This window comes from Podarcis tiliguerta, assembly GCF_965153285.1.
Source record: "Podarcis tiliguerta genome assembly, chromosome: 1".
Lineage (NCBI taxonomy): Eukaryota > Metazoa > Chordata > Lepidosauria > Squamata > Lacertidae > Podarcis > Podarcis tiliguerta.
In genome coordinates this window covers 7,669,031-7,691,304 of record NC_139534.1, presented here as the reverse complement: position 1 = coordinate 7,691,304, position 22,274 = coordinate 7,669,031, and the positions used below count along the sequence as shown (strand labels likewise).

Genomic DNA, 22,274 nt, shown 5'->3' with positions numbered 1-22,274 from the left:
GGTATAAATATTAAATAAAAGGAAAAACATACACACAAAAACACACACAGCTTTACCTTCCTTGATTTCCTCTGTCACTTCAATCCCTTTTCTTCCAGCCAGAACAGGAGTAAAGAATTTGGAGACGACTGACCCTTGCTTTAGATGTGAATGAGGTAGACATTTGGTGTTACCATTGTCAGTGCCCAGAGGGGCATAGCTGCCAACTTTTCTCGCGAGGAATCCTATTCGGAATAAGGGAATTTCCCTTTTTAAAAAGGGAACTGTTGACAGCTATGCAGAGGGGACTGGTCATGTGAGCATGATCTTAAATTGCTTGCAAGTGCAGGATTGTGCTTCCAGTGCAGGAGCCCCCAAACTTGCGTCTCCCGCTGCTTTTGGACTACAATTCCCATAATCCCTGACCACTGATCCAGCCAACTAGGGATGATGGGAGCTGTAGTCCAAAAACAGCGGGAGACCCAAGTTTGGGAAACACTGTTAGTGGATAAGGGCTGATTCAGACACTCGTCAAACTGTGCCTGGCCTGTTCTAAAGACCTGTGGAAGGGGAATCCCTGTAAAATTGGAGACCAGTTGCAGGAAGCCTGTACAGTGTTACCTCGGGTTAAGCACTTAATTCGTTCCGGAGGTCCGTCCTTAACCTGAAACTGTTCTTAACCTGAAGCACCACTTTAGCAGAGGGAGGACAGTTTGCATTTAGTGTGAACATTACACAACAAGAGATGTTAGCCTGATCTTTCAGGTATTGAAATAAGTTATGGTAACAGAAGGACTACAGTGGTACCTCAGGTTAAGTACTTAATTCGTTCCGGAGGTCCGTCCTTAACCTGAAACTGTTCCTAACCTGAAGCATCACTTTAGCTAATGGGGCCCTCCTGCAGCCGCCACGCTGCCAGAGCACGATTTCTGTTCTCATCCTGAAGCAAAGTTCTTAACCCGAGGTACTATTTCTGGGTTAGTGGAGTCTCTAACCTGAAGCGTATGTAACCCGAGGTACCACTGTATGCATGGAAGTTTGTATGGTCTATCATGTACAGTCATTTCTTATCTAAGTGCATCACTCATGTTGAAGTGTTAAGAGGTCAGATCTACACCCATATATAATGAAAGCCAGGCCAGTTCCTTGCTCCTCTTTCTTCTGAGTTGTCGTGTGCCTTAAGTTTCCCTGCTCTCCACCCGAAGCCCTGTCTCTCTGTAGTAGAAAGATAATCTCCACAGACATCCCTCCTTCATTCTTCTCCCTCTGAAGTCCTGAACCCCCTAATCCTGTTAGTGTTTTTTGTCTCCACGGGGGGTGGGTAACTTAATCCAAGTGGTCCAGGGAGACAGGCCCAAGCACGCAGGAATTATGCAGGGGAACTTTCTCCCAAACTCTGGTCCCCTCCCAGATAACACAAGCCCCTCTCCCTTTTAATGGCCTCAGAAACTCTTGACGAGAAAACCAGAACTAAAAATAAATAAGGCGAAGGGTCTTTGGGATCATAAACTGCTTCTTGGATGTAATGTGTGCTCAACCCACCTGGTTTTGTTTTTTTGCTTTGCTTTCCCTGCTGACGCTGTAGCTGGCAGGGTTCCCCCCACCCCACCCACTGGAACTGAAAAACCACACGCTCCAAACTTGACAGTGGGACATTTTAACACTGGAAGAGCAGCTTGGCCAAGAAATCCAGTAGAGGGGAATGGGGGGGGGGGAGAGAAGGGAACGGGGGGTGGGATAGAGGCCCTTCATCCGGCCATGTCATTCTGCGCACTCCCTTGGTGTCTTAAAGCAAATTAATTATGTAGGTCAGATCTTTATTGACTATCGATACATGTCGACCTGCTGGATAGCGAGAACCAGCAGTAAATGTTAAGTATATGCATGAGGTTAAGGGCAGGTGTATGTATGTCTTGGGGGGGGAGCAGTAGCAGTTAAAAAAGGAAAGGGGGGGTGGGTAAAGCCATTCATTTGGGTTAAAAGCTACAAATTGAGAAAACTACAAATCGAAATACAGTGGTACCTCGGGGTACATACGCTTCAGGTTACAGACTCCGCTAACCCAGAAATAGTGCTTCAGGTTAAGAAGTTTGCTTCAGGATGAGAACAGAAATCGTGCTCCAGTGGCGCGGCAACAGCGGGAGGCCCCATTAGCTAAAGTGGTGCTTCAGGTTAAGAACAGTTTCAGGTTAAGTACGGACCTCTGGAACGAATTAAGTACAGTGGTGCCCTGCAAGACGAATGCCTCGCAAGACGGAAAACCCGCTAGACAAAAGGGTTTTCCGTTTTGGAGGTGCTTCGCAAAACAAATTTGCTATGGGCTTGCTTCGCAAGACGAAAATGTCTTGCTAGTTCCTGCGGGGTTTTTTCCCCTTCTCCCCCTTTTTCCCCAAGCCGCTAAGCTGATCGCTAAGCCGCTTAACAGCTGATCGCTAAGCCGCTTAACAGCTGATCGCTAAGCCGCTTATCAGCTGATCGCTAAGCCGCTTAACAGCTGATCGCTAAGCCGCTTATCAGCTGATCCACTAAGCCCGCTAAGCCGCTAATAGCCTTTTAGCAGCTAATCCGCTAATCCCTTAAGCCTTTAATAGCCGCTAAACTGCTAATAGCGCTAATCCACTAAGCCGCTAATGGGCTTGCTTCGCAAGACGAAGAGACTCGCGGAACGGATTCTTTTTGTCTTGCAAGGCACCACTGTACTTAACCCGAGGTACCACTGTAGTTGTTTATTATGTACTGTTTACGACTCTGCTGCTCCACCAACACACCTTCACAACCCAAACCCCATAGACCTCATCCAGAAAATGTTTCTTTTTGTCCTCCTCTCCAATCCTGGGGTTTTTGTTGTTGTGTAGCTTCAACCCCCTCCTTTCTTGGTCACCATATGCCCAAAGAGAAGAGGCTTGGAAGGGCAATTCTCTATACCTCCGGTTTCCTCACATGCATAAGCTGCGATCAGGATCTGCCAAGCAGACAGCAGCCCTCCCAGGATTCCTGTTTTGGCTGGTTTCCTGGGACAGCAGGAAACATGGTAATCCAGGCCGCAGGAAGTGGTTGGGAAGACTGGGCTTGGCTTGATGGAGCACAAGATCCGTAGATCCTGCACTGTTGGGTTGAAATAAACGACAGACGAGTGACAAGTGTCATACGGGAGGCATCTCTCGAGCATGTCTCAGAGAGTCCCTTTTATTGAATATTACAGCATTGCCACGTATGTGCTTGTTGCAGATTGGTTAACACAAGGACAAAGCAAGGGTTGCATATAGGCATTAATCATCAATAGATTAAAGGTTGGGAAAAGAACACAGAGTTGGACAGGTATGAAAACTAGTGATTGATATAGCAAAACTTAAAAGGGCATAACCATTGTATTCCATAGATGTGGTCAACCATGCATTAGGAACAGGTAACCGAACATTCTAGGGTGGGTTAGCACGGAATGCTTCAGCTCAGCATAATGGGAAGTTTTGTTTCTGCACATGCTGAGCTGAAGCATTCCCTGCTCAAGGTGGAGCACAAGATCCGTAGATCCCTCACCACAATATGGGCTTCTTTCAGTTCCATCTGCTGCCTTGAACTAAAGCAGTACTTAAATTGCTTGAGAGTTGCATTCGGCTCATGATGGCTCTTACTCAGCCACTAGCCTCTTGAGAGTGGCTCATTGCTAAAGTCTTATTGTGCCCCCTACCACCTTATATTGATGTATACTGGGTGTGGAAAGTAGTTTTGAGGCAGCTAAGGATCTGAAATGGCAGAGTATAGCTGGGATGAAAAACGTGGAACATGGACAAGTGTGTGAAGTTCTTCTTCTTCTACTACTACTACTACTAATAATAATAATAATAATAATAATAAATTTATTATTTATACCCTGCCCATCTGGCTGAGTTTCCCCAGCCACTCTGGGCAGCTCCCAATCGAGTGTTAAAAACAATACAGCATTGAATATTAAAAACTTCCCTAAACAGGGCTGCCTTCAGATGTCTTTTAAAGATAAGATAGCTGCTTATTTCCTAGACATCTGATGGGAGGGTGTTCCACAGGGCGGGCGCCACTACCGAGAAGGCCCTCTGTCTGCTTCCCTGTAACCTTACTTCTCGCAATGAGGGAACCGCCAGAAGGAGGCCCTCAGTGCTGGATCTCGGTGTCCGGGCTGAACGCTGGGGGTGGAGACACTCCTTCAGGTATACAGGACTGAGGCCGCTTAGGGCTTTAAAGGTCAGCACCAACACTTTGAATTGTGCTCGGAAATGTACTGAGAGCCAATGCAGATCTCTCAGGACCGGTGTTATGTGGTCCCGGCGGCCACTCCCAGTCACTGGTCTAGCTGCCGCATTCTGGATTAATTGCAGTTTCAAACTTTTTATGCTTGTGAGATGACAATGAAAATGTTATTTTCTAGAAGCTCTGAGCGTTGCATGTTTTCCATTAATAATACATTGTGGTGCTATTTTATGCCTTGGGAAGCTGCCTGTTTGCATTTAGTTCCAATAAAAACGAGGAGGTTTGCCCGCAGTGTGCTCTCAGCAGTAGATTTAAGTGCAAAGATTTCACAGGGAAAAACCAGAAGTTGAGTTTTTCAGACGTGCTTTGCTTTTGAGGAAATGTCTGAAGAGACTTGAAACAGTTGTGATGTCCTGAGTGCACTGAGCAGTAAGATCAAATCTGGATACCAAGCACTCCGAATTACAAGCAGCTTGCTTCATCGTTTTTAATTAATTTTTCTCCCTTCAGGAAGGCATACTCAAACCTGTCAGGGGGCAGATGTTATTCATGTGTGTATTTTTGTACCAAGGTAAATATGGAGATAAGGTCCATATAGTTAAAGCCATGGTTTTCCCAGTAGTGATGTATGGAAGTGAGAGCTGGACCATAAAGAAGGCTGATCGCCGAAGAATTGATGCTTTTGAATTATGGTGCTGGAGGAGACTCTTGAGAGTCCCATGGACTGCAAGAAGATCAAACCTCTCCATTCTGAAGGATATCAGCCCTGAGTGCTGAGAAGAGAAGACTCCCTGGAAAAGACCCTGATGTTGGGAAAGATGGAGGGCACAAGAAGAAGGGGACGACAGAGGACGAGATGGTTGGACAGTGTTCTCGAAGCTACAAACAAACTGCGGGAGGCAGTGGAAGACAGGAGTGCCTGGCGTGCTCTCGTCCAGGGGGTCATGAAGAGTCGGACACGACTAAATGACTAAACAACAACAACAAATATGGAGATAGTGAAGCTGCCATTTTGCAATCTAGGCATTTACATTGGCTGCCCTCATAGGTAGTTTCTTATGGGCTAATTGAATGAGCATAATTTGACAAAGGACATGGTCTAGTCCTTTTGTGCAACACAGGGCAGGTAGGAGTTTGAGGCACTCCAAACCCATAATACCCAACAGTTGGAAGAAGGCCATCAGAATGGAAGTGTCCTTTGTCGAGGAGGCTAAACATCAAGGAGAGTGCTATTTGAAGCAATCTGTATCTTGAATTTATGAAGTAGACTTAGGGCAGTACGGGATGTGATCAAGATAATGTCTGGGGGGCTTTCAGTGGCAATAGTTCATGAGAAAGGCACTGTTAAGCGGAACAACAAAGATACCGGAGCTTTATAGAATTTAAGAGATAATTTTGTTACCGTTTAAAGCCCTCAGAAGAAATACCACGAGTAATTCACTTTGGACTCTGTGTGCAGGTAGCGGGGACTGTTATTGCACAGGAAAGAGTGAAGCCCTGGATAACAGCGGTTGCTCCCTGGCCTTTGAAATGGCACAGCCTGTTTCAGAGCGCTCCGTTTGATTTTCATTGCAAGTTACGCATACCTAAATCCTGCAATTTCTGGAGGTAAGGCCAGGCTAAGAGGAATTCCGAAATCTTTAGGCCTGCCCATCTGTTTGGAATTAGACACCTGGCTGAATCTAATGAATGAATATAGCCTGAAGTTGTGATGCAGCAGCTAAGGTTGTTAACACTATTTTTTTTCCCCTTCCCTCTTTGAAATAAGAGGCTGTACCTAAAGGCTGTTTATCAGCGTTCCAGAAAGGATTGATAAAGATGGTGAAGCCATAAAAAGAGAAGGGTGTAAACGAGGAAGTGAGAGTTGCTAAAGTTATTGGCAGCAACCCACCACTTCAGACAAAGCATTGCCCCCTATAACTTTCACACTGCAAAGGAGGCTTGAAAAATAAAATAAAATTGGTGTGCAGGCTGAAGAAACAAGACAGAATTAGAAGTAATCACCATATGGAACAAATCAGGGGAGAAGGTGGCTGAAAGGGGGAAAAGATAAATAAATTTCAGAGACACCTAGATACGTGTTTGGAGAAGGAAGGTTTTGCGGCAGAAGTTGTGAAAGCAGCAGAAGTAGGATTAGGAGGGAAATTGAAATCAGGGCAGGTGTGGGGGGGCAGATGGGGTCCCTCTAGTCTTAGGTTCTTAGATGACATGCTTCAGATCAGCTTTGTGGGTTGACACAAAGCTACAGGCTTCAGCTTCAGTGGCGAAATATATCCTGGCACACAGAATCTTGGATATTGGCACACATGAAGGCCACTCACAGCAGACGCTGATGTTTCCAGGCCTCCTGCTGAAGAAAGGGTATTCGGCGACTGCTGAGCAGGCGAAGGGAGAGGAGAAAGGAGGGGTCTGCTGGGATAAAAGTAGGATATTAAAAACACATCAACCACGCTGTGTTTCTAAACGGTACCAGCGTGATCCGTAGTCTCTGGATTAGCATTTCTGTTCAACTCTCAACCTACTCCAGATCCCAAGTACCAGCACAGATTTTTGCAGGCGAAGACTTCCTTGCTATACATCTCGCTCGACTTTGCTGTCCTGAAGACTGGAATCCACCATCGCACACACTTGTTGTGACTGTGGCACAGTTGATGCTGACGAAAAGGGGCCTAATGGATTTAGCAAGGTGTTTATTCAGCTCCTCCTAGCACAATCTCCATTTGCTGGCGTGCCAGAATCCCGAAAGAGATGCACTGCTGAGTTGTCTCTATAGGCTTTTAAGTATTTTAAAGTTTCAGATGTCTCCAATTATAATAGTTTTTGTGGATGGCCATTCTCGGCAGTGGTCAGAGTGGAGCATTTATATTTCATTTCACTTTTCATTTGTGTACCGCCTTTCCATATTACTATACGCAAGTCTTTTTACAAGCTGAAAAAATAGAAAAAAATAGACAGCAATGATCACACACCTATTAACAATCTGATCCAATACAAAAAAGTCATAATAAAAGCCTAACTTTAAAATAAACGTATCAAATAAAGACGTATTCAAAAATCTGTTACAATATAATAGTGAACAGAAGAATTAAATATCTCACAATAATATTTAAACAGCTTACACTTAACAATTGCAATGAAGAATTACTAAACCTAATGGCAAGTTTACAAGGGATGTGGGTGGCACTGTGGGTTAAACCACAGAGACTAGGGCCTGCCAATCAGAAGGTCGGCGGTTCGAATCCCTGCGACAGGGTGAGCTCCCGTTGCTCGGTCCCTGCTCCTGCCAACCTAGCAGTTCAAAAGCACGTCAAAGTGCAAGTAGATAAATAGGTACCGCTCTGGCGGGAAGGTAAACGGCATTTCCGTGCGCTGCTCTGGTTTGCCAGAAGCGGCTTAGTCATGCTGGCCACATGACCCGGAAGCTGTATGCCGGCTCCCTCGGCCAATAAAGCGAGATGAGCGCCGCAACCCCAGAGTCGGCCATGACTGGACCTAATGGTCAGGGGTCCCTTTACCCTTTACCTTTAATGGCTAGTCACATAGCATAAAATACCACAAAACATGCAAAACCGTGTGAAAGGATCAAATTGAGAAACAATTGAATAAGAGGCACATCGTCAGTCCTCGCCACTGTCTTCCTTGCACATTAACAGCCATTTACTTGGTGAGATCTATAGAGGTGGGTCTCATAAATAAGTCCCAGGAACCCTTACAGGGAAGGGTGCTTTGTAAACTCCCCTTAATGTGAGGCTTTTTTGAGGCTCCTCATGGTTGTGCAGAGATAAAGTAATACCAAGGAGAAGTTCGGGACTGGGAAATGACATATAATGAAATGAAAAGGATGTTTAAAATAACGTTTGTAAAAAACAACAACCCAGAAACTTTTCTTTTGGGAATTATAGGGACAGAACTACCTAAAATGTATAGAAACTTATTCATGTATGCTACTGTAGCAGCTAGAATGTTACTTGCCCCAAAATGCAAAGAAGCAGAAGTCGCAGCAAAGGAAAAATGGATACAAAAACTTGCGGAATACAGTGGTGCCCCGCAAGACGAATGCCTCGCAAGACGGAAAACCCGCAAGACGAAAGGGTTTTCCGTTTTCAGAGGCGCTTCACAAGACAAATTTCCCTATGGGCTTGCTTCGCAAGACGAAAATTGACGAAAATTTTTGAGGTTTTTTTCCGCTCCCCAACCCCTTTTTCTAAAGCGCTAAGCTGCTAAGAGCCTTTTAGCAGCTAAACCGCTAATCCCTTAAGCCTTAAAAAGCCGTTAATAGCCCTTAAACTGCCAATAGCGCTAATAGCGCTAATCCGCTAATGGGCTTGCTTCGCAAGATGAAAAACCGCAAGACGAAAAGACTCGCGGAACGGATTCTTTTCATCTTGCGAGGCACCACTGTATGTAGAAATGGCGAAACTTACCAAAAGAATAAGAAATTAAGATAAGATTTTTATATATATATAAAAGAATGGAAATGGTTTATTGAATATTTACAGATAAATTATAAACAGATTATAACAGTAGCAGGATTATTGTAATAACCTGCAGTTGTAAAGAAGATGAATAAATGAGCAAATTAAGTTAATTTGGATATGTAGAAGATACTAAAAATGAATTTAAGGAACTGCAGAAAGAGCGGGAAGGAAGTCAAGTTTTGAAATGTCAAAAATGTATGAACTTGAAAAGTAAAAAATAAAAATACATTATTATTATTTTTTTAAAAAAGGATAAAGGATTGTCTTGGGACTAGGAGGGCCCACTGATAGCCTTTTGCTGAAAGACCCACCAGGACTCCATCTCCATGTTGCGATCTTTCGTGGTTTGCATCCGGGCTTCTCTTCCCACGCTTGATGCTGTGGGAACGACTGCCCCATGCGTTCCTGCAGAGAGCAAGTTCACATAGAGGACACTGCAGTTGCGATACATGGACTCTGGCAAACTATTTCTGCCCCGAGATGATTAAAGTTGATTGTTACAAACCCAGGAAACATCTGCATTATCCCTTTAATGCTGGTTCCCCTGGAATATTAGGGAAATGCCGTTGGATCTTCGAAAAAAGAGCCTTTTCTTGAATCCCTGGACTCTAAAGATTAAGTGATTTAGCTTTTCAGTGCTAGACCAATTCAATTCTGCTTAATCCAGCATCGAAGCCACAAGTGAAGTCAGTGGAGATTTGCACACCTACCGAAAACTCACAGAAGGAAAAAACTTGGATTCTCTGGTCCGAAACAGATGAGAGTTCAGCCAGGAGGACTCCTCAGATTCTGGCATGCAGGGAGTGTGTGTCCCAGGATGGTCGTAGCAGTTTTCTTTTTAGAACATCTCTTTTGTCTTTTTTCTCCCCACATAGAAGATGAAGCCCCCAAAGAAAATTTGCTGACACTTACACAGGCTATTAAAATAGCAGAAGGGGTGGTGGTGGTGGTGGAATGGTCCATATGGTAATTATCGATTAAGACCATCTGGTAAGACAGCCGTTTGTTTGAATAATACTGCAACATGCCTTGTACCAAATAAAGGTCTTGTTTTTTTAAAAAAAAGTTTTTATTTTATTTCTGGTGTTTGTACATGTGTGCGTGTGCATTGAAGGGAAATGACTGACATGATTTTATTCGGAGAGGTTGCTGCTTTCATGGAGGAAACGAATGCATTCCAATGGCAGCATCCATTAATGGGCTGGTTTTGAATTGGCAAAGCTTACAAAAGAGAATTATTATGATTATTACGCCCACTTTGTAAATATTGAAGCTGAGGAACGAGTGGGTAAAGTCAGTAGTTCAACTGATAACGCTAATTGTTGCTTGTATGCTCTATTTCAGGCAAGTGGGCTGTAGATTTGAGGAGTGTTTTGAACATCTTGCACTCCTGGGAATTGCGCCAAAGTGTTTCAGGCTTGTCCATCTGAAATCAGAAGCTCTTTTTTATTTAATTGGTTTGTCTGGGTTTGCATTTAAGCTGTTGTCATAACAGAATCGAATAGAACTGAGGTACCAACTGACATGAAGAAAATTCTTCTTTTTTCCTTTAAAAGTTAGAATATAGGATTAGGCGAAGATGTTCATGCCATGGAGTTAAACATTTGTTGTTGTTGTTTAGTCGTGTCCGACTCTTTGTGACCCCATGAACCAGAGCACGCCAGGCATTCCTGTCTTCCACTGCCTTCTTCAAACTCATGCTGGTAGCTTCGAGAACACTGTCCAACCATCTCGTCCTCTGTCGTCCCCTTCTCCTTGTGCCCTCCATCTTTCCCAACATCCAGGTCTTTTCCAGGGAGTCTTCTCTTCTCATGAGGTGGCCAAAGTATTGGAGCCTCAGCTTCAGGATCTGTCCTTCCAGTGAGCACTCAGGGCTGGTTTCCTTCAGAATGGAGAGGTTTGATCTTCTTGCAGTCTATGGGACTCTCAAGAGTCTCCTCCAGCACCGTAATTCAAAAGCATCAATTCTTCGGCGATCAGCCTTCTTTATGGTCCAGCTCTCACTTCCATACATCACTCCTGGGAAAACCATAGCTTTAACTATACGGACCTTTGTTGGCAAGGTGATGTCTCTGCTTTTTAAGATGCTGTCTAGGTTTGTCATTGCTTTTCTCCCAAGAAGCAGGCGTCTTTTAATTTCGTGGCTGCTGTCACCATCTGCAGTGATCATGGAGCCCAAGAAAGTAAAATCTCCATTTCTTCCCCTTCTGTTTGCCAGGAGGTGATGGGATCAGTGGCCAGGATCTTCGGTTTTTTGATGTTGAGCTTCAAACCATATTTTTCCCTCTCCTCTTTCACCCTCATTAAAAGTTTATTTAATTCAAGACAAGACAGTGGTTAAACATAACCATTGGCAAACACCGAATGTGCATGTTAGGTTGTTGTTAGAGGCAAAGAAATAGAGGCTAATTGAAACTTTGACAACCTTCGCCCTAGCCAGTTATCCTCTCTGACATTTTGTGCAACCATTCAGGCAGTCATCTTCATTTCTCATTTTTCCCCTTTCACATTCCAGGCTTTCTTGTTCTGACGAATAAGAAAGGATAACGCTATATTTGCACTCTCTCCTTTCCAGGTATTCCAGGCTAACACTGATGCCTCGGAAGTGGTTCTGAACAAGATCCATGCTCCAGTGCTGACTCGGTTTGTCAGGATCCGGCCCCAGGTTTGGCACAGCGGAATTGCACTTCGTTTGGAACTGTATGGCTGTCGGATCACAGGTTTGCGTTTTTTAGTTATCCTTTCCTGATTACAGGGATGGAGGAAAATCTCACTTGGCCCGCATTTTTAGTTGTTCTGACTTAAGTCACACCTCCCAAGACTATAATGTGTGGATCAGAACATAATTATTCTTTAGATTTTGCACTTCTTCAAATTCTGTGATATAGGTTTTTGGCTCAAAACATGTACCAAAATCCATAAACAAATGCATGCTTTGGGATAAAATTCCTTTAAATATGCATACCCTGAGATAAAATTACTCTGGTTTGCGCATTGTAATGCAATAAAAAAAATAATTACCCCAAAATTGCATTTTAAACACAGTTGTTTGCATGGATTAGAACAACAACAACAGAACTGGGATGGAATGAAATTGTTAATAAGCATGTGCACAATCGACACAGACCAGAAATAAACTGATCTGGGGAACAAGACTGCTGCGTGTGACAGAAGAGAGATCTCCAGTTGTGGATTACCTAAATGTAGAACATGACCACCTGCAACCACTGTCACAACAGCCTCCTGTGCAGAGACACCTGGAATGCTGTGGGAGTAATTCAACTAGCTCAGTGGTGGCCAACTGCAAAGATACTGCGATCTACTCACAGAGTTAAAACCTGGCAGTGATCTACCCCCTTTGGAGGGGGTCAGGTCTAAGTTGTTGAGCTTTTTTGCCCTGTTTTGGGGGGGTCAGGTTAAGGTTGTACAGCTTTCTTTAGGAAGGAGGAAGACCCATTTTGGGGGGGCGTGCAGGACAAGAATATTGAGCTCTTTTTAGAGGAGCAAAAGTTGTTCACCTTCTGTGGGGGGAGCCAGTGATCTACCACTGACATCCAGTGATCTACCTGTTGGACGTGCCTCAGCTATCTTATTCTGTAGAATTAAAGACTTGGGAGCTAACCAAGCAACAACTAGCCTGAGGTCATACTTCACAGACTATATGCAGTGGCGTAGCGTGGGGGGTGCAGGGGGGCCGGCCGCACCGGGCGCAACATCTGGGGGGCGCGCTCGCATTCGCAGCTCTCTGCCCCTACCTGGCTCACTCACTCTCTCTCACTGCAGTGCTGGCTGTGCAAATCCGATCCGAGCCGCCGGGTCGCCGCCCACTGTGGAGGGGAGGGTGCCAGGCGTGCGGTGCGGTGCGGAGAGAGAGCGAGGGACTATCTAGGGGAGGGACAGTGCAGCGGGGTGGGGGCGCAAATTACTTGCCTTGCCCCGGGTGCTGACAACCCACGCTACGCCACTGACTATATGTAGTCCACAAAGATCTTTCTTCTGGAGGGAAGCTCCCCCCACTCCCAGAAGGGAAGATGGTGGGCGATCCTGACTATGGGGTGTTTCCTTAATGGAATTTGCCCTCGCTCTCCCTGTGCACCCTGAAATCTGTTCTGGGGACTCCATCAAATCTCTGGAGCAGGTGGGGAGATGGAGAAACAAGCAGGGGAAGTTGTGCAAGCAGCCGTTCTCCTGCTAATAGGATGATTTTGTTGGGTATGAGCCGGAAATTGCCTGGTTCAGAACATGCCTCAAAACAGAAGTGACGCTTGTTGCTTTGTTTGCCCTTGCATAGTTCTGTTCTTTTTTGAACAGGCAGCAGGGAGGGTAATGGGGTGGCGAGAGAGGCTTGGTTTGGTATCATGCCAGGGAAATGGGAGGCTTAAAGCACTTAGAATCATAGAATCATAGAGTTGGAAGAGACCACAAGGGCCATCGAGTCCAACCCCCTGCCAAGCAGGAAACACCATCAGAGCACTCCTGACATATGGTTGTCAAGCCTCTGCTTAAAGACCTCCAAAGAAAGAGACTCCACCACACTCCTTGGCAGCAAATTCCACTGTCGAACAGCTCTTACTGTCAGGAAGTTCTTCCTAATGTTTAGGTGGAATCTTCTTTCTTGTAGTTTGGATCCATTGCTCCGTGTCCGCTTCTCTGGAGCAGCAGAAAACAACCTTTCTCCCTCCTCTATGTGACATCCTTTTATATATTTGAACATGGCTATCATATCACCCCTTAACCTCCTCTTCTCCAGGCTAAACATGCCCAGCTCCCTTAGCCGTTCCTCATAAGGCATCGTTTCCAGGCCTTTGACCATTTTGGTTGCCCTCCTCTGGACACGTTCCAGTTTCTCAGTGTCCTTCCAGTTTGTCAGTGTCCTTGGCCTCCACCACATTCCTGATCACCACAACTGCAGTTCATGGTGTTGTCAGTCCTGCGCTAAAGCAGGATTCTCCACATCTGAACAGCCCAGACTTATTCTCAGATTATGCAATGTCACTTATGGAAGTCCACCTTCTTCAGTCATCAGCTGGGATGGCTCTGCTAATGGACCTTGCAAATCTAAAATATATAGATCTCTCCCATATATAAAAACAATGAGGCGGTGCACAGCAAAATATGCAACGACAACCCAAAAATGAGATACCATTAAAACAGTACAAAATACAAAAGTCCGCATCTTCTAAAACAGGGCAGTGCTGGACGATGAAATGGAAGAGAAACATGTCTGCCACAAGATCTCCTGAAAGGAGTGAAAGAGAATATTCTAAATGCATTTGTGGATGTTCAGTTTCTCAGTGCTTGACGCCTCTTAGTTTAAACTGGAATGTTTAAACTGTGGCCATTAAGAAGAGGGGATTATGGAAGTTATTTAGATACCGTATTTTTTGCTCTATAAGACTCACTTTTTCCCTCCTAAAAAGTAAGGGGAAATGTGTGTGCGTCTTATGGAGCGAATGCAGGCTGAACAGCCATCACAGAAGCCAGAACAGCAAGAGGGATTGCTGCTTTCATTGCGCAGTGATCCCTCTTGCTGTTCTGGCTTCTGAGATTCAGAATATTTTTTTCTTGTTTTCCTCCTCCAAAAACTAGGTGCGTCTTGTGATCTGGTGCGTCTTATAGAGCGAAAAATACAGTAACTTTTTCTTCCATCGAGTCATGTGGTTGGTTGTCCAGGCGGCACCTCAGAGGGAGGGAGACTTGTAACGAAAGAGGGACAACTCACAGGGAAAGGACTCAGCTTCCCATTCTGTCTGTTGGTGATCTGTGATGATGCCTTGTCCAACTTAAAATTTAATTCATTATTTGATGGCGACGGGACTCCTAAACGTTCTGACATGCAAAGTTTGCCCAAGCATCTCTCCTTAGCTCGATGCACACGTTACCTTCATGTATGGAAACTTCTGGGCCATGAACCGTAACTCAGATTGTAGACGCGGTGGAGTGTTTTCTGGACTGCTTCTACCCCCCATTAGGAGTTGTGGTTCCAGTGATATTTTATTGCCACTTTTTAAAAAAAGCAAGCATTATGAGCCAGGCCGTCAGCCGAACTGTTTAATATTACTGTCTCCAGTTGCAGTTTATCTCTCGTTCGAATGGCCTTAACTGATATTTATTTTTTTAAGAGGACTGGAGCAGCAGCCAGGATGCTGTTAGTGGATGCGATTTCTTTTTCCCCCTCTACTGACTTTGGGAGGTTGGGGGCTGGGAAGGCAAGGCCGGCTAGCAAGCGAGAGCAATTTGGATGAAGATTGTAATAGCAGGGGTGTCCTGAAGGGCTCCTGCTGGCTGTGATGGCTGTTATAAAGCAAAGCATAGCAGGCTTAAGTGTTTTGACATTTCGGTACCTAGTAGTTAGTCGCGGTGGGATGTTTCTCCTCCTGTGCTTATATCACAAACTTGCTTTTTTGCGTGTGTTGCTTCATTCTGCCCCCTTCCCTGTTTCTTTGGACACAGATTCACCCTGTTCCAACATGCTAGGGATGCTTTCTGGGCTCATCCCGGACTCCCAGATCTCAGCCTCCTCTACCAGAGAATATCACTGGGTCCCCAGTGCAGCACGCCTGGTCAGCAGCCGCTCAGGATGGTTCCCTCGCATTCCTCAAGCGCAGCCCGGGGAGGAGTGGCTGCAGGTCGACCTGGGGGTCCCCAAGAATGTGAAAGGCGTGATTATCCAAGGGGCCCGAGGTGGGGACAGCATCAACGTGGCAGAGGCTCGAGCCTTCGTGAAGAAGTTCAAAGTGAGCTACAGCATGAACGGGAAGGACTGGGAGTTTATACAGGACTCCAAAACGCTGCAGCCTAAGGTAGGACCTTTCAGTGGAAATGCCGCAAGGGGTACAAAAAGGTTGCATGCCGGTTTCTTAGCTGTTTCGTGCCCTCCTTGTTTTTGTTTCTTGTGGTTAAGAGTGGTAGACTCGTAATCTGGGGAACCGGGTTCGCTTCCCCGCTCCTCCACATGCAGCTGCTGGGTGACCTTGGGCCAGTCACACTTCTCTGAAGTCTATCAGCCCCACTCACCTCACAGAGTGTTTGTTGTGGGGGAGGAAGGGAAAAGAGAATGTTAGCCGCTTAGAGACCCCTTCGGGTAGTGATAAAGCGGGATATCAAATCCAAACTCTTCTTCTTCATCGTGAAGTTTACAGTTGGTTGGACACATCCTAGTGAGAGGATGATGATGATGATGGTGATGATGATGATGATTTATACCCCGCCCACTGACTGGCCCTCTCCAGCCACTCTGGGCAGCTCCCAACAGAATACTACTACAAATAATAATAATAATAATAATAATAATAATAATAATAATAATGCGATAAAACATCAAACATTTAAAAACTTCCCTAAACAGGGCTGCCTTCAGATGTCTTCTAAAAGTCTCCTTGACACCTGATGGGAGGGTGTTCCACAGGGCGGGCGCCACTACCAAGAAGGCCCTCTGCCTGGTTCCCTGTAGCTTCACCTCTCGCAGTGAGGGAACTGCCAGAAGGCCCTCGGATCTGGACCTCAGTGAACAATGGGGGTGGAGACGTTCCTTCAGGTATTCTGGGCCAAGGCCAGTAAAGGTCAGCACCAACACTCTGAACTGTGCTAGGAAACGTACTGTGAGTGCTTCATGGTGCCACCACACAATGGAAAGAAATTTCCACACTTCTTGGAAAGGATTTTTGGTTGAATCTAGTTCCTTGTACAGCCCAGACGCAGGTTCATGGTGCAGGTGATGGTGGTGGAGGTGAGGAGGCAATGAGACCTTAGGCTCCAAGCAAGGGATATAGTATTTTCTTTTTCCTTACAGGGAAATGGAAAGATTAAAGTGTAAAATGTGTCAAAATGGCACATACTGATTGAAGATGTATGCAGAGTATGTTCAGTAAGCTAGGATAGTCCAGTAATTTTACCCATACTTGTAAATCATCCAGATTTACTGTTTCCTCTTTATTATGGGGAACCTTCGAAATCTGAAGCATTCTTGCATCCCTTGCCTTCATCTGTTTTCCGTGAAGATGTTGAGGTAAAGGGGGAAAAGTTACTTCCTTAAAACAAGATTTCTCGTAGCGGATGAGGAGCCTGCAAAGAAACAGAACTGTTAGGTGAGCGCAGAAGGTCAAATATTTCTTGGTGATCAGCCATGTCTTCACACAAATTAAGACACTTGACCGTGTTATCATGCTGTGCTCTTTCTTAGGTAGCCCCTTGTCCAATTGGGAAATGTTTTAGGTACCGAAAGTGAGGGAATGCTTGAGGATATTGAAGAGGTTCTGCTTAATTTCCACCCCTTACCCCCCAGTCCCCTGGAGCAATGTTCTTATCTGTAGAGGATTTGAAATATCTGAACTTTTGCACCGTTGTAATAACCTTAATCCGGAGGACCCGGAGATCTGATTCCTACAGAAACACAAAGCTGTGTTGCTGATGGCTTCTTTCTTGACTTAGTACATATGGCTTCAAAGGGAGACGGAGTGCTCTGGAAGTGTGGTGGGAAAGGCCCATTAAAAACAGAGAGTCAAAAGCCAATTGTATTTACACAAGATGTCAGTAGAGCTATACCAGATTTGAGTCAGTGTATCTGGGATCAGGATCTGGCTAGGAGGACGCATGTTTCGTGCCAAAGCATGCTGTGTGGTTTTGTCAGATGGACTGCATAGTTGGCAACGGCGTATGTTTCTCTTGTATAAAACTAAGTCGGCCACAACCTCTGGTAGGGTTGGAGTGAGAGGGAGGAAAGAGGAGGAGGAGAGACACCGCTTAATCCTTATTCAAAGTTACACCGATGTAGTTCGACAGTCTAGGCTGTCTCTCAAATGCATGCCTTCCAGATCAAAGTTGTTTTAATATAACCTTTTGGGGCCTTTCACTTTGGGCACCACACTGGGGGGGGGGTCTCTCCTTTTTTCTTTTGTACAGCCATTAACTACAAATATCATAAAATTCAAAGTGTTGGTGCTGACCTTTAAAGCCCTAAACGGCCTCGGTCCAGTATACCTGAAGGAGCGTCTCCACGCCCATCGTTCTGCCCAGACACTGAGGTGCAGCACCGAGGGCCTTCTGGCGGTTCCCTCACTCCGAGAATTGAGGTTACAGGGAACCAGGCAGAGGGCCTTCTCGGTAGTGGCGCCCTCCCTGTGGAACGCCCTCCCACCAGATGTCAAAGAGAACAACAACTACCAGACTTTTAGAAGACATCTGAAGGCAGCCCTGTTTAGGGAAGCTTTTAATGTTTGATGTATTACAGTATTTTAATATTATTTTTTTTGGAAGCCGCCCAGAGTGGCTGGGGAAGCCCAGCCAGATTGGCGGGGTATAAATAATATATTATTATTATTATTATTATTATTATTATTATTATTATTATTATTAAATGGTGCTGTGTCTGTTGTGTTTTACACGTGGCTCTCTTCTCACAGCTAAGTCACTGTGGTCTCTTTTGTTTGTTACATGGGTCCTTGCACACCTTGTTTAGAATCAAGAGTCAAAACGTGTGCCCAACTCAGTTTGTGCTCCCTTTTCAGCGTGGTTCTGAAAACCCAAGCTGTAGGCCATCTCTCCACTGAGCATACCTTACTGAACTATAATCAGATTAACATAGCCCGCATAGCAGCTTCACAGGTTGATACAGTTCAAGGAAATGTTTGTTGTTCACCTTGTCCCCTGCAACAGCCGGGTTCAGCTTTTAAAATCCCCGGCAAGAAGATGGTATAGCTTCCCTAGACAGCTTGGCTCCATTGTTCATCCCTTTACCTACATGCTTAGGAAACGTTCTTTATATATATATATATATATATATATATGCTTTCGTAGATTTTCACGGGTACAGGAATGCAGGTTTTGGTGTCCTCGGGTGTCTTCCCGTGTAAAAGTTGGGGTGTCTAGGCGACGTTTCGACGAGGTCTCACTCGTCATCTTCAGGCTGGTGCTTTCGGCTTCTTGTTACTGGAACAGAGCAGGATCTCAGTGTTTGAGTTCCTATAAATACTGTTGAGGAGGTGTGGTGTATAGCCTCCAATGTTCTGGGCAGAGAGGAGGTTCCCAGGCTAGTGTGCCTTTTCTTCTTTTGTTCCTTAATTACTTGAGGGATATCTTGAGTGATTTCTTGAGTGATTTCCTGAATCCCACTTAGGTGGGTCATTAGGTGTGGATTAGTTGCTAAAGCCTTCGTGTCTTGAACTCTTGAACTTTGTGAAGAGTTTTTCTGAGAAGATGGCTGTACAGCACTTGGTTTCAACTTTGCAGTCGCCCCGAGACGCATCCCCACGGAAAACATCATATGCGGAGTCGAAGCTAGCCTAACCAAAATCAATCCAGATGAAGCCAATAAAATCAGACTTGAAGTCACCAACATCCTCTGCTCCAGCAAACCACCCAGAAGCAATTTACACAAAGAAGAACAGAAAGCACTCACCAACCTGAGGAAAGACAACAACATAATCATTCTCCCAGCAGACAAAGGTAATGCCACTGTTGTGATGAACACATCGGACTACCAAGCAAAACTATCAAATCTACTCCAAGACCCTACCTACCAACCTATAAAAACAGATCCCACCACCTATCTGGAAAAAACCACCAAATCCAAAATAAAAGCCTCTCCTATCAGTGAAGAAATCCAGCTAAGAATCATCCCCAGAGAAAAATCATCCAGATGCCCCAAACTCTACGGCCTCCCCAAGATACACAAAGAAGGAACACCACTCAGACCAATAGTCAGCTCCATAGGCTCACCTCTACAAAATCTCGCTAAATTTCTCGCCAAGCAACTTCAGCCCTATGCAGAATCCATCTCTTCACACGTTCCAAACTCCTTCCAGTTCATAGAAACAATAAAGAAGCAAAACCTACAACCCAATGACCTACTTGTGAGCTTCGATGTTGTATCTCTCTTCACACAAGTGCCCATTAATGAAGCCTTGACAGCCATTCAAAACAAATACAATCCCCCCGAATACATCTTGGACCTGACCAACCACTGCCTAACCAACACGTACTTCATCCACAATGGACAAAGATACAAACAGATAGAAGGAGCACCTATGGGATCACCCCTCTCACCGGTCATCGCTAACCTGTACATGGAACACTTTGAAACCAATGCTTTAGACAAGTCAGAACACAAACCCAAACTTTGGCTCAGATATGTTGACGACACCTTTGTAATTTGGCCACACGGGAAGGAAAAACTGGATAGCTTCCTCACACATCTCAACAGCCTACACCCCAAAATACAATTCACTATGGAAATAGAAGCCAACAACCAACTTCCCTTCCTTGACGTCCTAATCTACAAAAAACCTGATGGCTCCCTAGGACACACTATCTACCGGAAAAAAACACACACCAACCGCTACTTACATGCACAATCACACCACCACCCTGCACAAATAAACTCCGTAGCCAAGACTCTCATCTCCAGAACCAAACGCCTGGCTGACGAAGACCACTTGACAACTGAGTTACAGAATCTCTCAAATGTGTTAATTGCCAATGGATACCAGCAAAACAGGGTTACGAAGCTAATCCAAAAAGAAACACCCCCCAAAAACCAAGACACAGAAGAAAACAATGGCATAGCCCTCCTTCCTTATATCAAGGGCACTACAGATAAAATTAGCAAAATCCTCCATAAACACAATATCAAAACAGCCTTTTGCACCAACCAAAAAATAGCCAATATCCTCAGAAACCCCAAGGATAAAATTCAGTTGGAAAACCAAGGGGTCTATGAAATACCCTGCAAAGTCTGCCCAGCCACGTACATTGGACAAACAAACAGACGAATAAATGCACGGATCGCAGAACACAAGAATGCCGTCAAAAAAGAAGAAAAAACTTCCTCTCTTTTCCAACACATGAAAGAAACAGGACACGAAATTAATTTTGCAGATTCCAAATTGCTCTTTAACATGGAACATCACCACAAGAGAATAATCATGGAAGCCATCGAGATAGAGAAACACCCTCACAACATGAACAAGCGTGACGACACATCCCGCTTGCCAGACATCTGGAAATTAGCCCTCCCCACAAAATCTGACACCAGATCCAGAGGCACACAGAACGCCATCACCAATCAACCACACCAGACCCAAACCCAGACCCTCTCCACAGATAAATTACAGACACCATCCAGTAGCCAAACCAGGGTGGCACCTCCGGATGCTGCACCCCCCTGCAATCCCTACACAGATCTGGCTGGCACAGGCCACAAAACCACAGCTCGCCCCTATACACGAAGCCAAGCCAGAGCACAACCAAGTGCTGTACAGCCATCTTCTCAGAAAAACTCTTCACAAAGTTCAAGAGTTCAAGACACGAAGGCTTTAGCAACTAATCCACACCTAATGACCCACCTAAGTGGGATTCAGGAAATCACTCAAGAAATCACTCAAGATATCCCTCAAGTAATTAAGGAACAAAAGAAGAAAAGGCACACTAGCCTGGGAACCTCCTCTCTGCCCAGAACATTGGAGGCTATACACCACACCTCCTCAACAGTATTTATAGGAACTCAAACACTGAGATCCTGCTCTGTTCCAGTAACAAGAAGCCGAAAGCACCAGCCTGAAGATGACGAGTGAGACCTCGTCGAAACGTCGCCTAGACACCCCAACTTTTACACGGGAAGACACCCGAGGACACCAAAACCTGCATATATATATATATATATATATATATATAAATATATATATATATAATTTTTTTTATTAATTTACCACAAAACAAAACAAAACATACATTATTTTCACATTCAAATTTTTCCAAGTCTTTCTTTTTGGACTTCCTTCAGCTTTTCCGTAAATCTTTCGTAGTCATTATTAGTTTACGCATTTCCTTTTCTTTATATTGTCATTATTTAAGTCTTTTTTCCTCCATTTCCTTTTAACAATATCTCACGCGTTTTCACAGTGCTCTTTTAAAACCTTCTAGCGTTATTTGACCTTCCCTTATACTTTCCAGATAATCAACAAATTTTCCCCCAGTCTTCTGTAAACTTTTGGTCTCTTAAGTATCTAATCTTTCCAGTCATCTTATCCAATTCAGCATAGTCTAACAACTTTGATCTCCAGTCTTCTATTGCCAGTATTTCTTGTTGTTTCCATTTTTGTGCCAGTAGCACCCTTGCAGCCGTCACTGCATATTGTTCATCCCTTTACCTACATGCTTAGGAAATGTTCTTGATCATTCTAGACAACCTGGGTAGAGCTTGCAGCCTCTGCTTTTTGACCTCAGAGGCAATAGTAAATAACTGTACTGTTTCTTCTTTATGGTCATGATTTAGATGCTTTTTTTAAAAAAAAAAGAATCTGCTCTCATGCCATCTCCTGTCCTCAGATCAACCTGACAATGCTCCAAGCCTGGATATGTAAATAACGCAGACTCCATGGCTGTTTGTTTTTGGTCTAAAAATGCCTATGTTTGACTGAGAGCTTTTGTGCAGTGTTAAAGCTAACAGAGAAGGGGTTTTGTGTGTGTTTTTTAAAAAATAAAGCAAATAGAGTTGGAACTGTTAACTGGTTGCTGTTTTTAAAGCATTCTCACATTTTCTCTTCCCAGTGATTGTTTTGTAACCGCATGCGTTCTGCAGGTTGTCTTGATTTATTA

The 22,274-nt window shown here is 44.7% G+C and overlaps 1 protein-coding gene across 4 annotated transcripts in view; it reads left to right on the top strand.

The window, feature by feature from the left end:
* NRP2 (neuropilin 2) overlaps positions 1-22,274 on the top strand; it is a 251,730-nt gene that overhangs the window by 119,399 nt on the left and 110,057 nt on the right. For 3 of the 4 annotated variants that reach the window (XM_083401223.1, XM_083401222.1, XM_083401224.1), the window contains exons 8-9: positions 11,257-11,401; positions 15,135-15,484. In XM_083401223.1, the coding sequence (XP_083257349.1) occupies positions 11,257-11,401; positions 15,135-15,484 (495 nt within the window). Of the gene's footprint in view, positions 1-11,256; positions 11,402-15,134; positions 15,903-17,944; positions 18,434-21,838; positions 21,973-22,274 lie in introns of those variants that run through there. The other variant, XR_014502509.1, reaches the window with a different exon arrangement.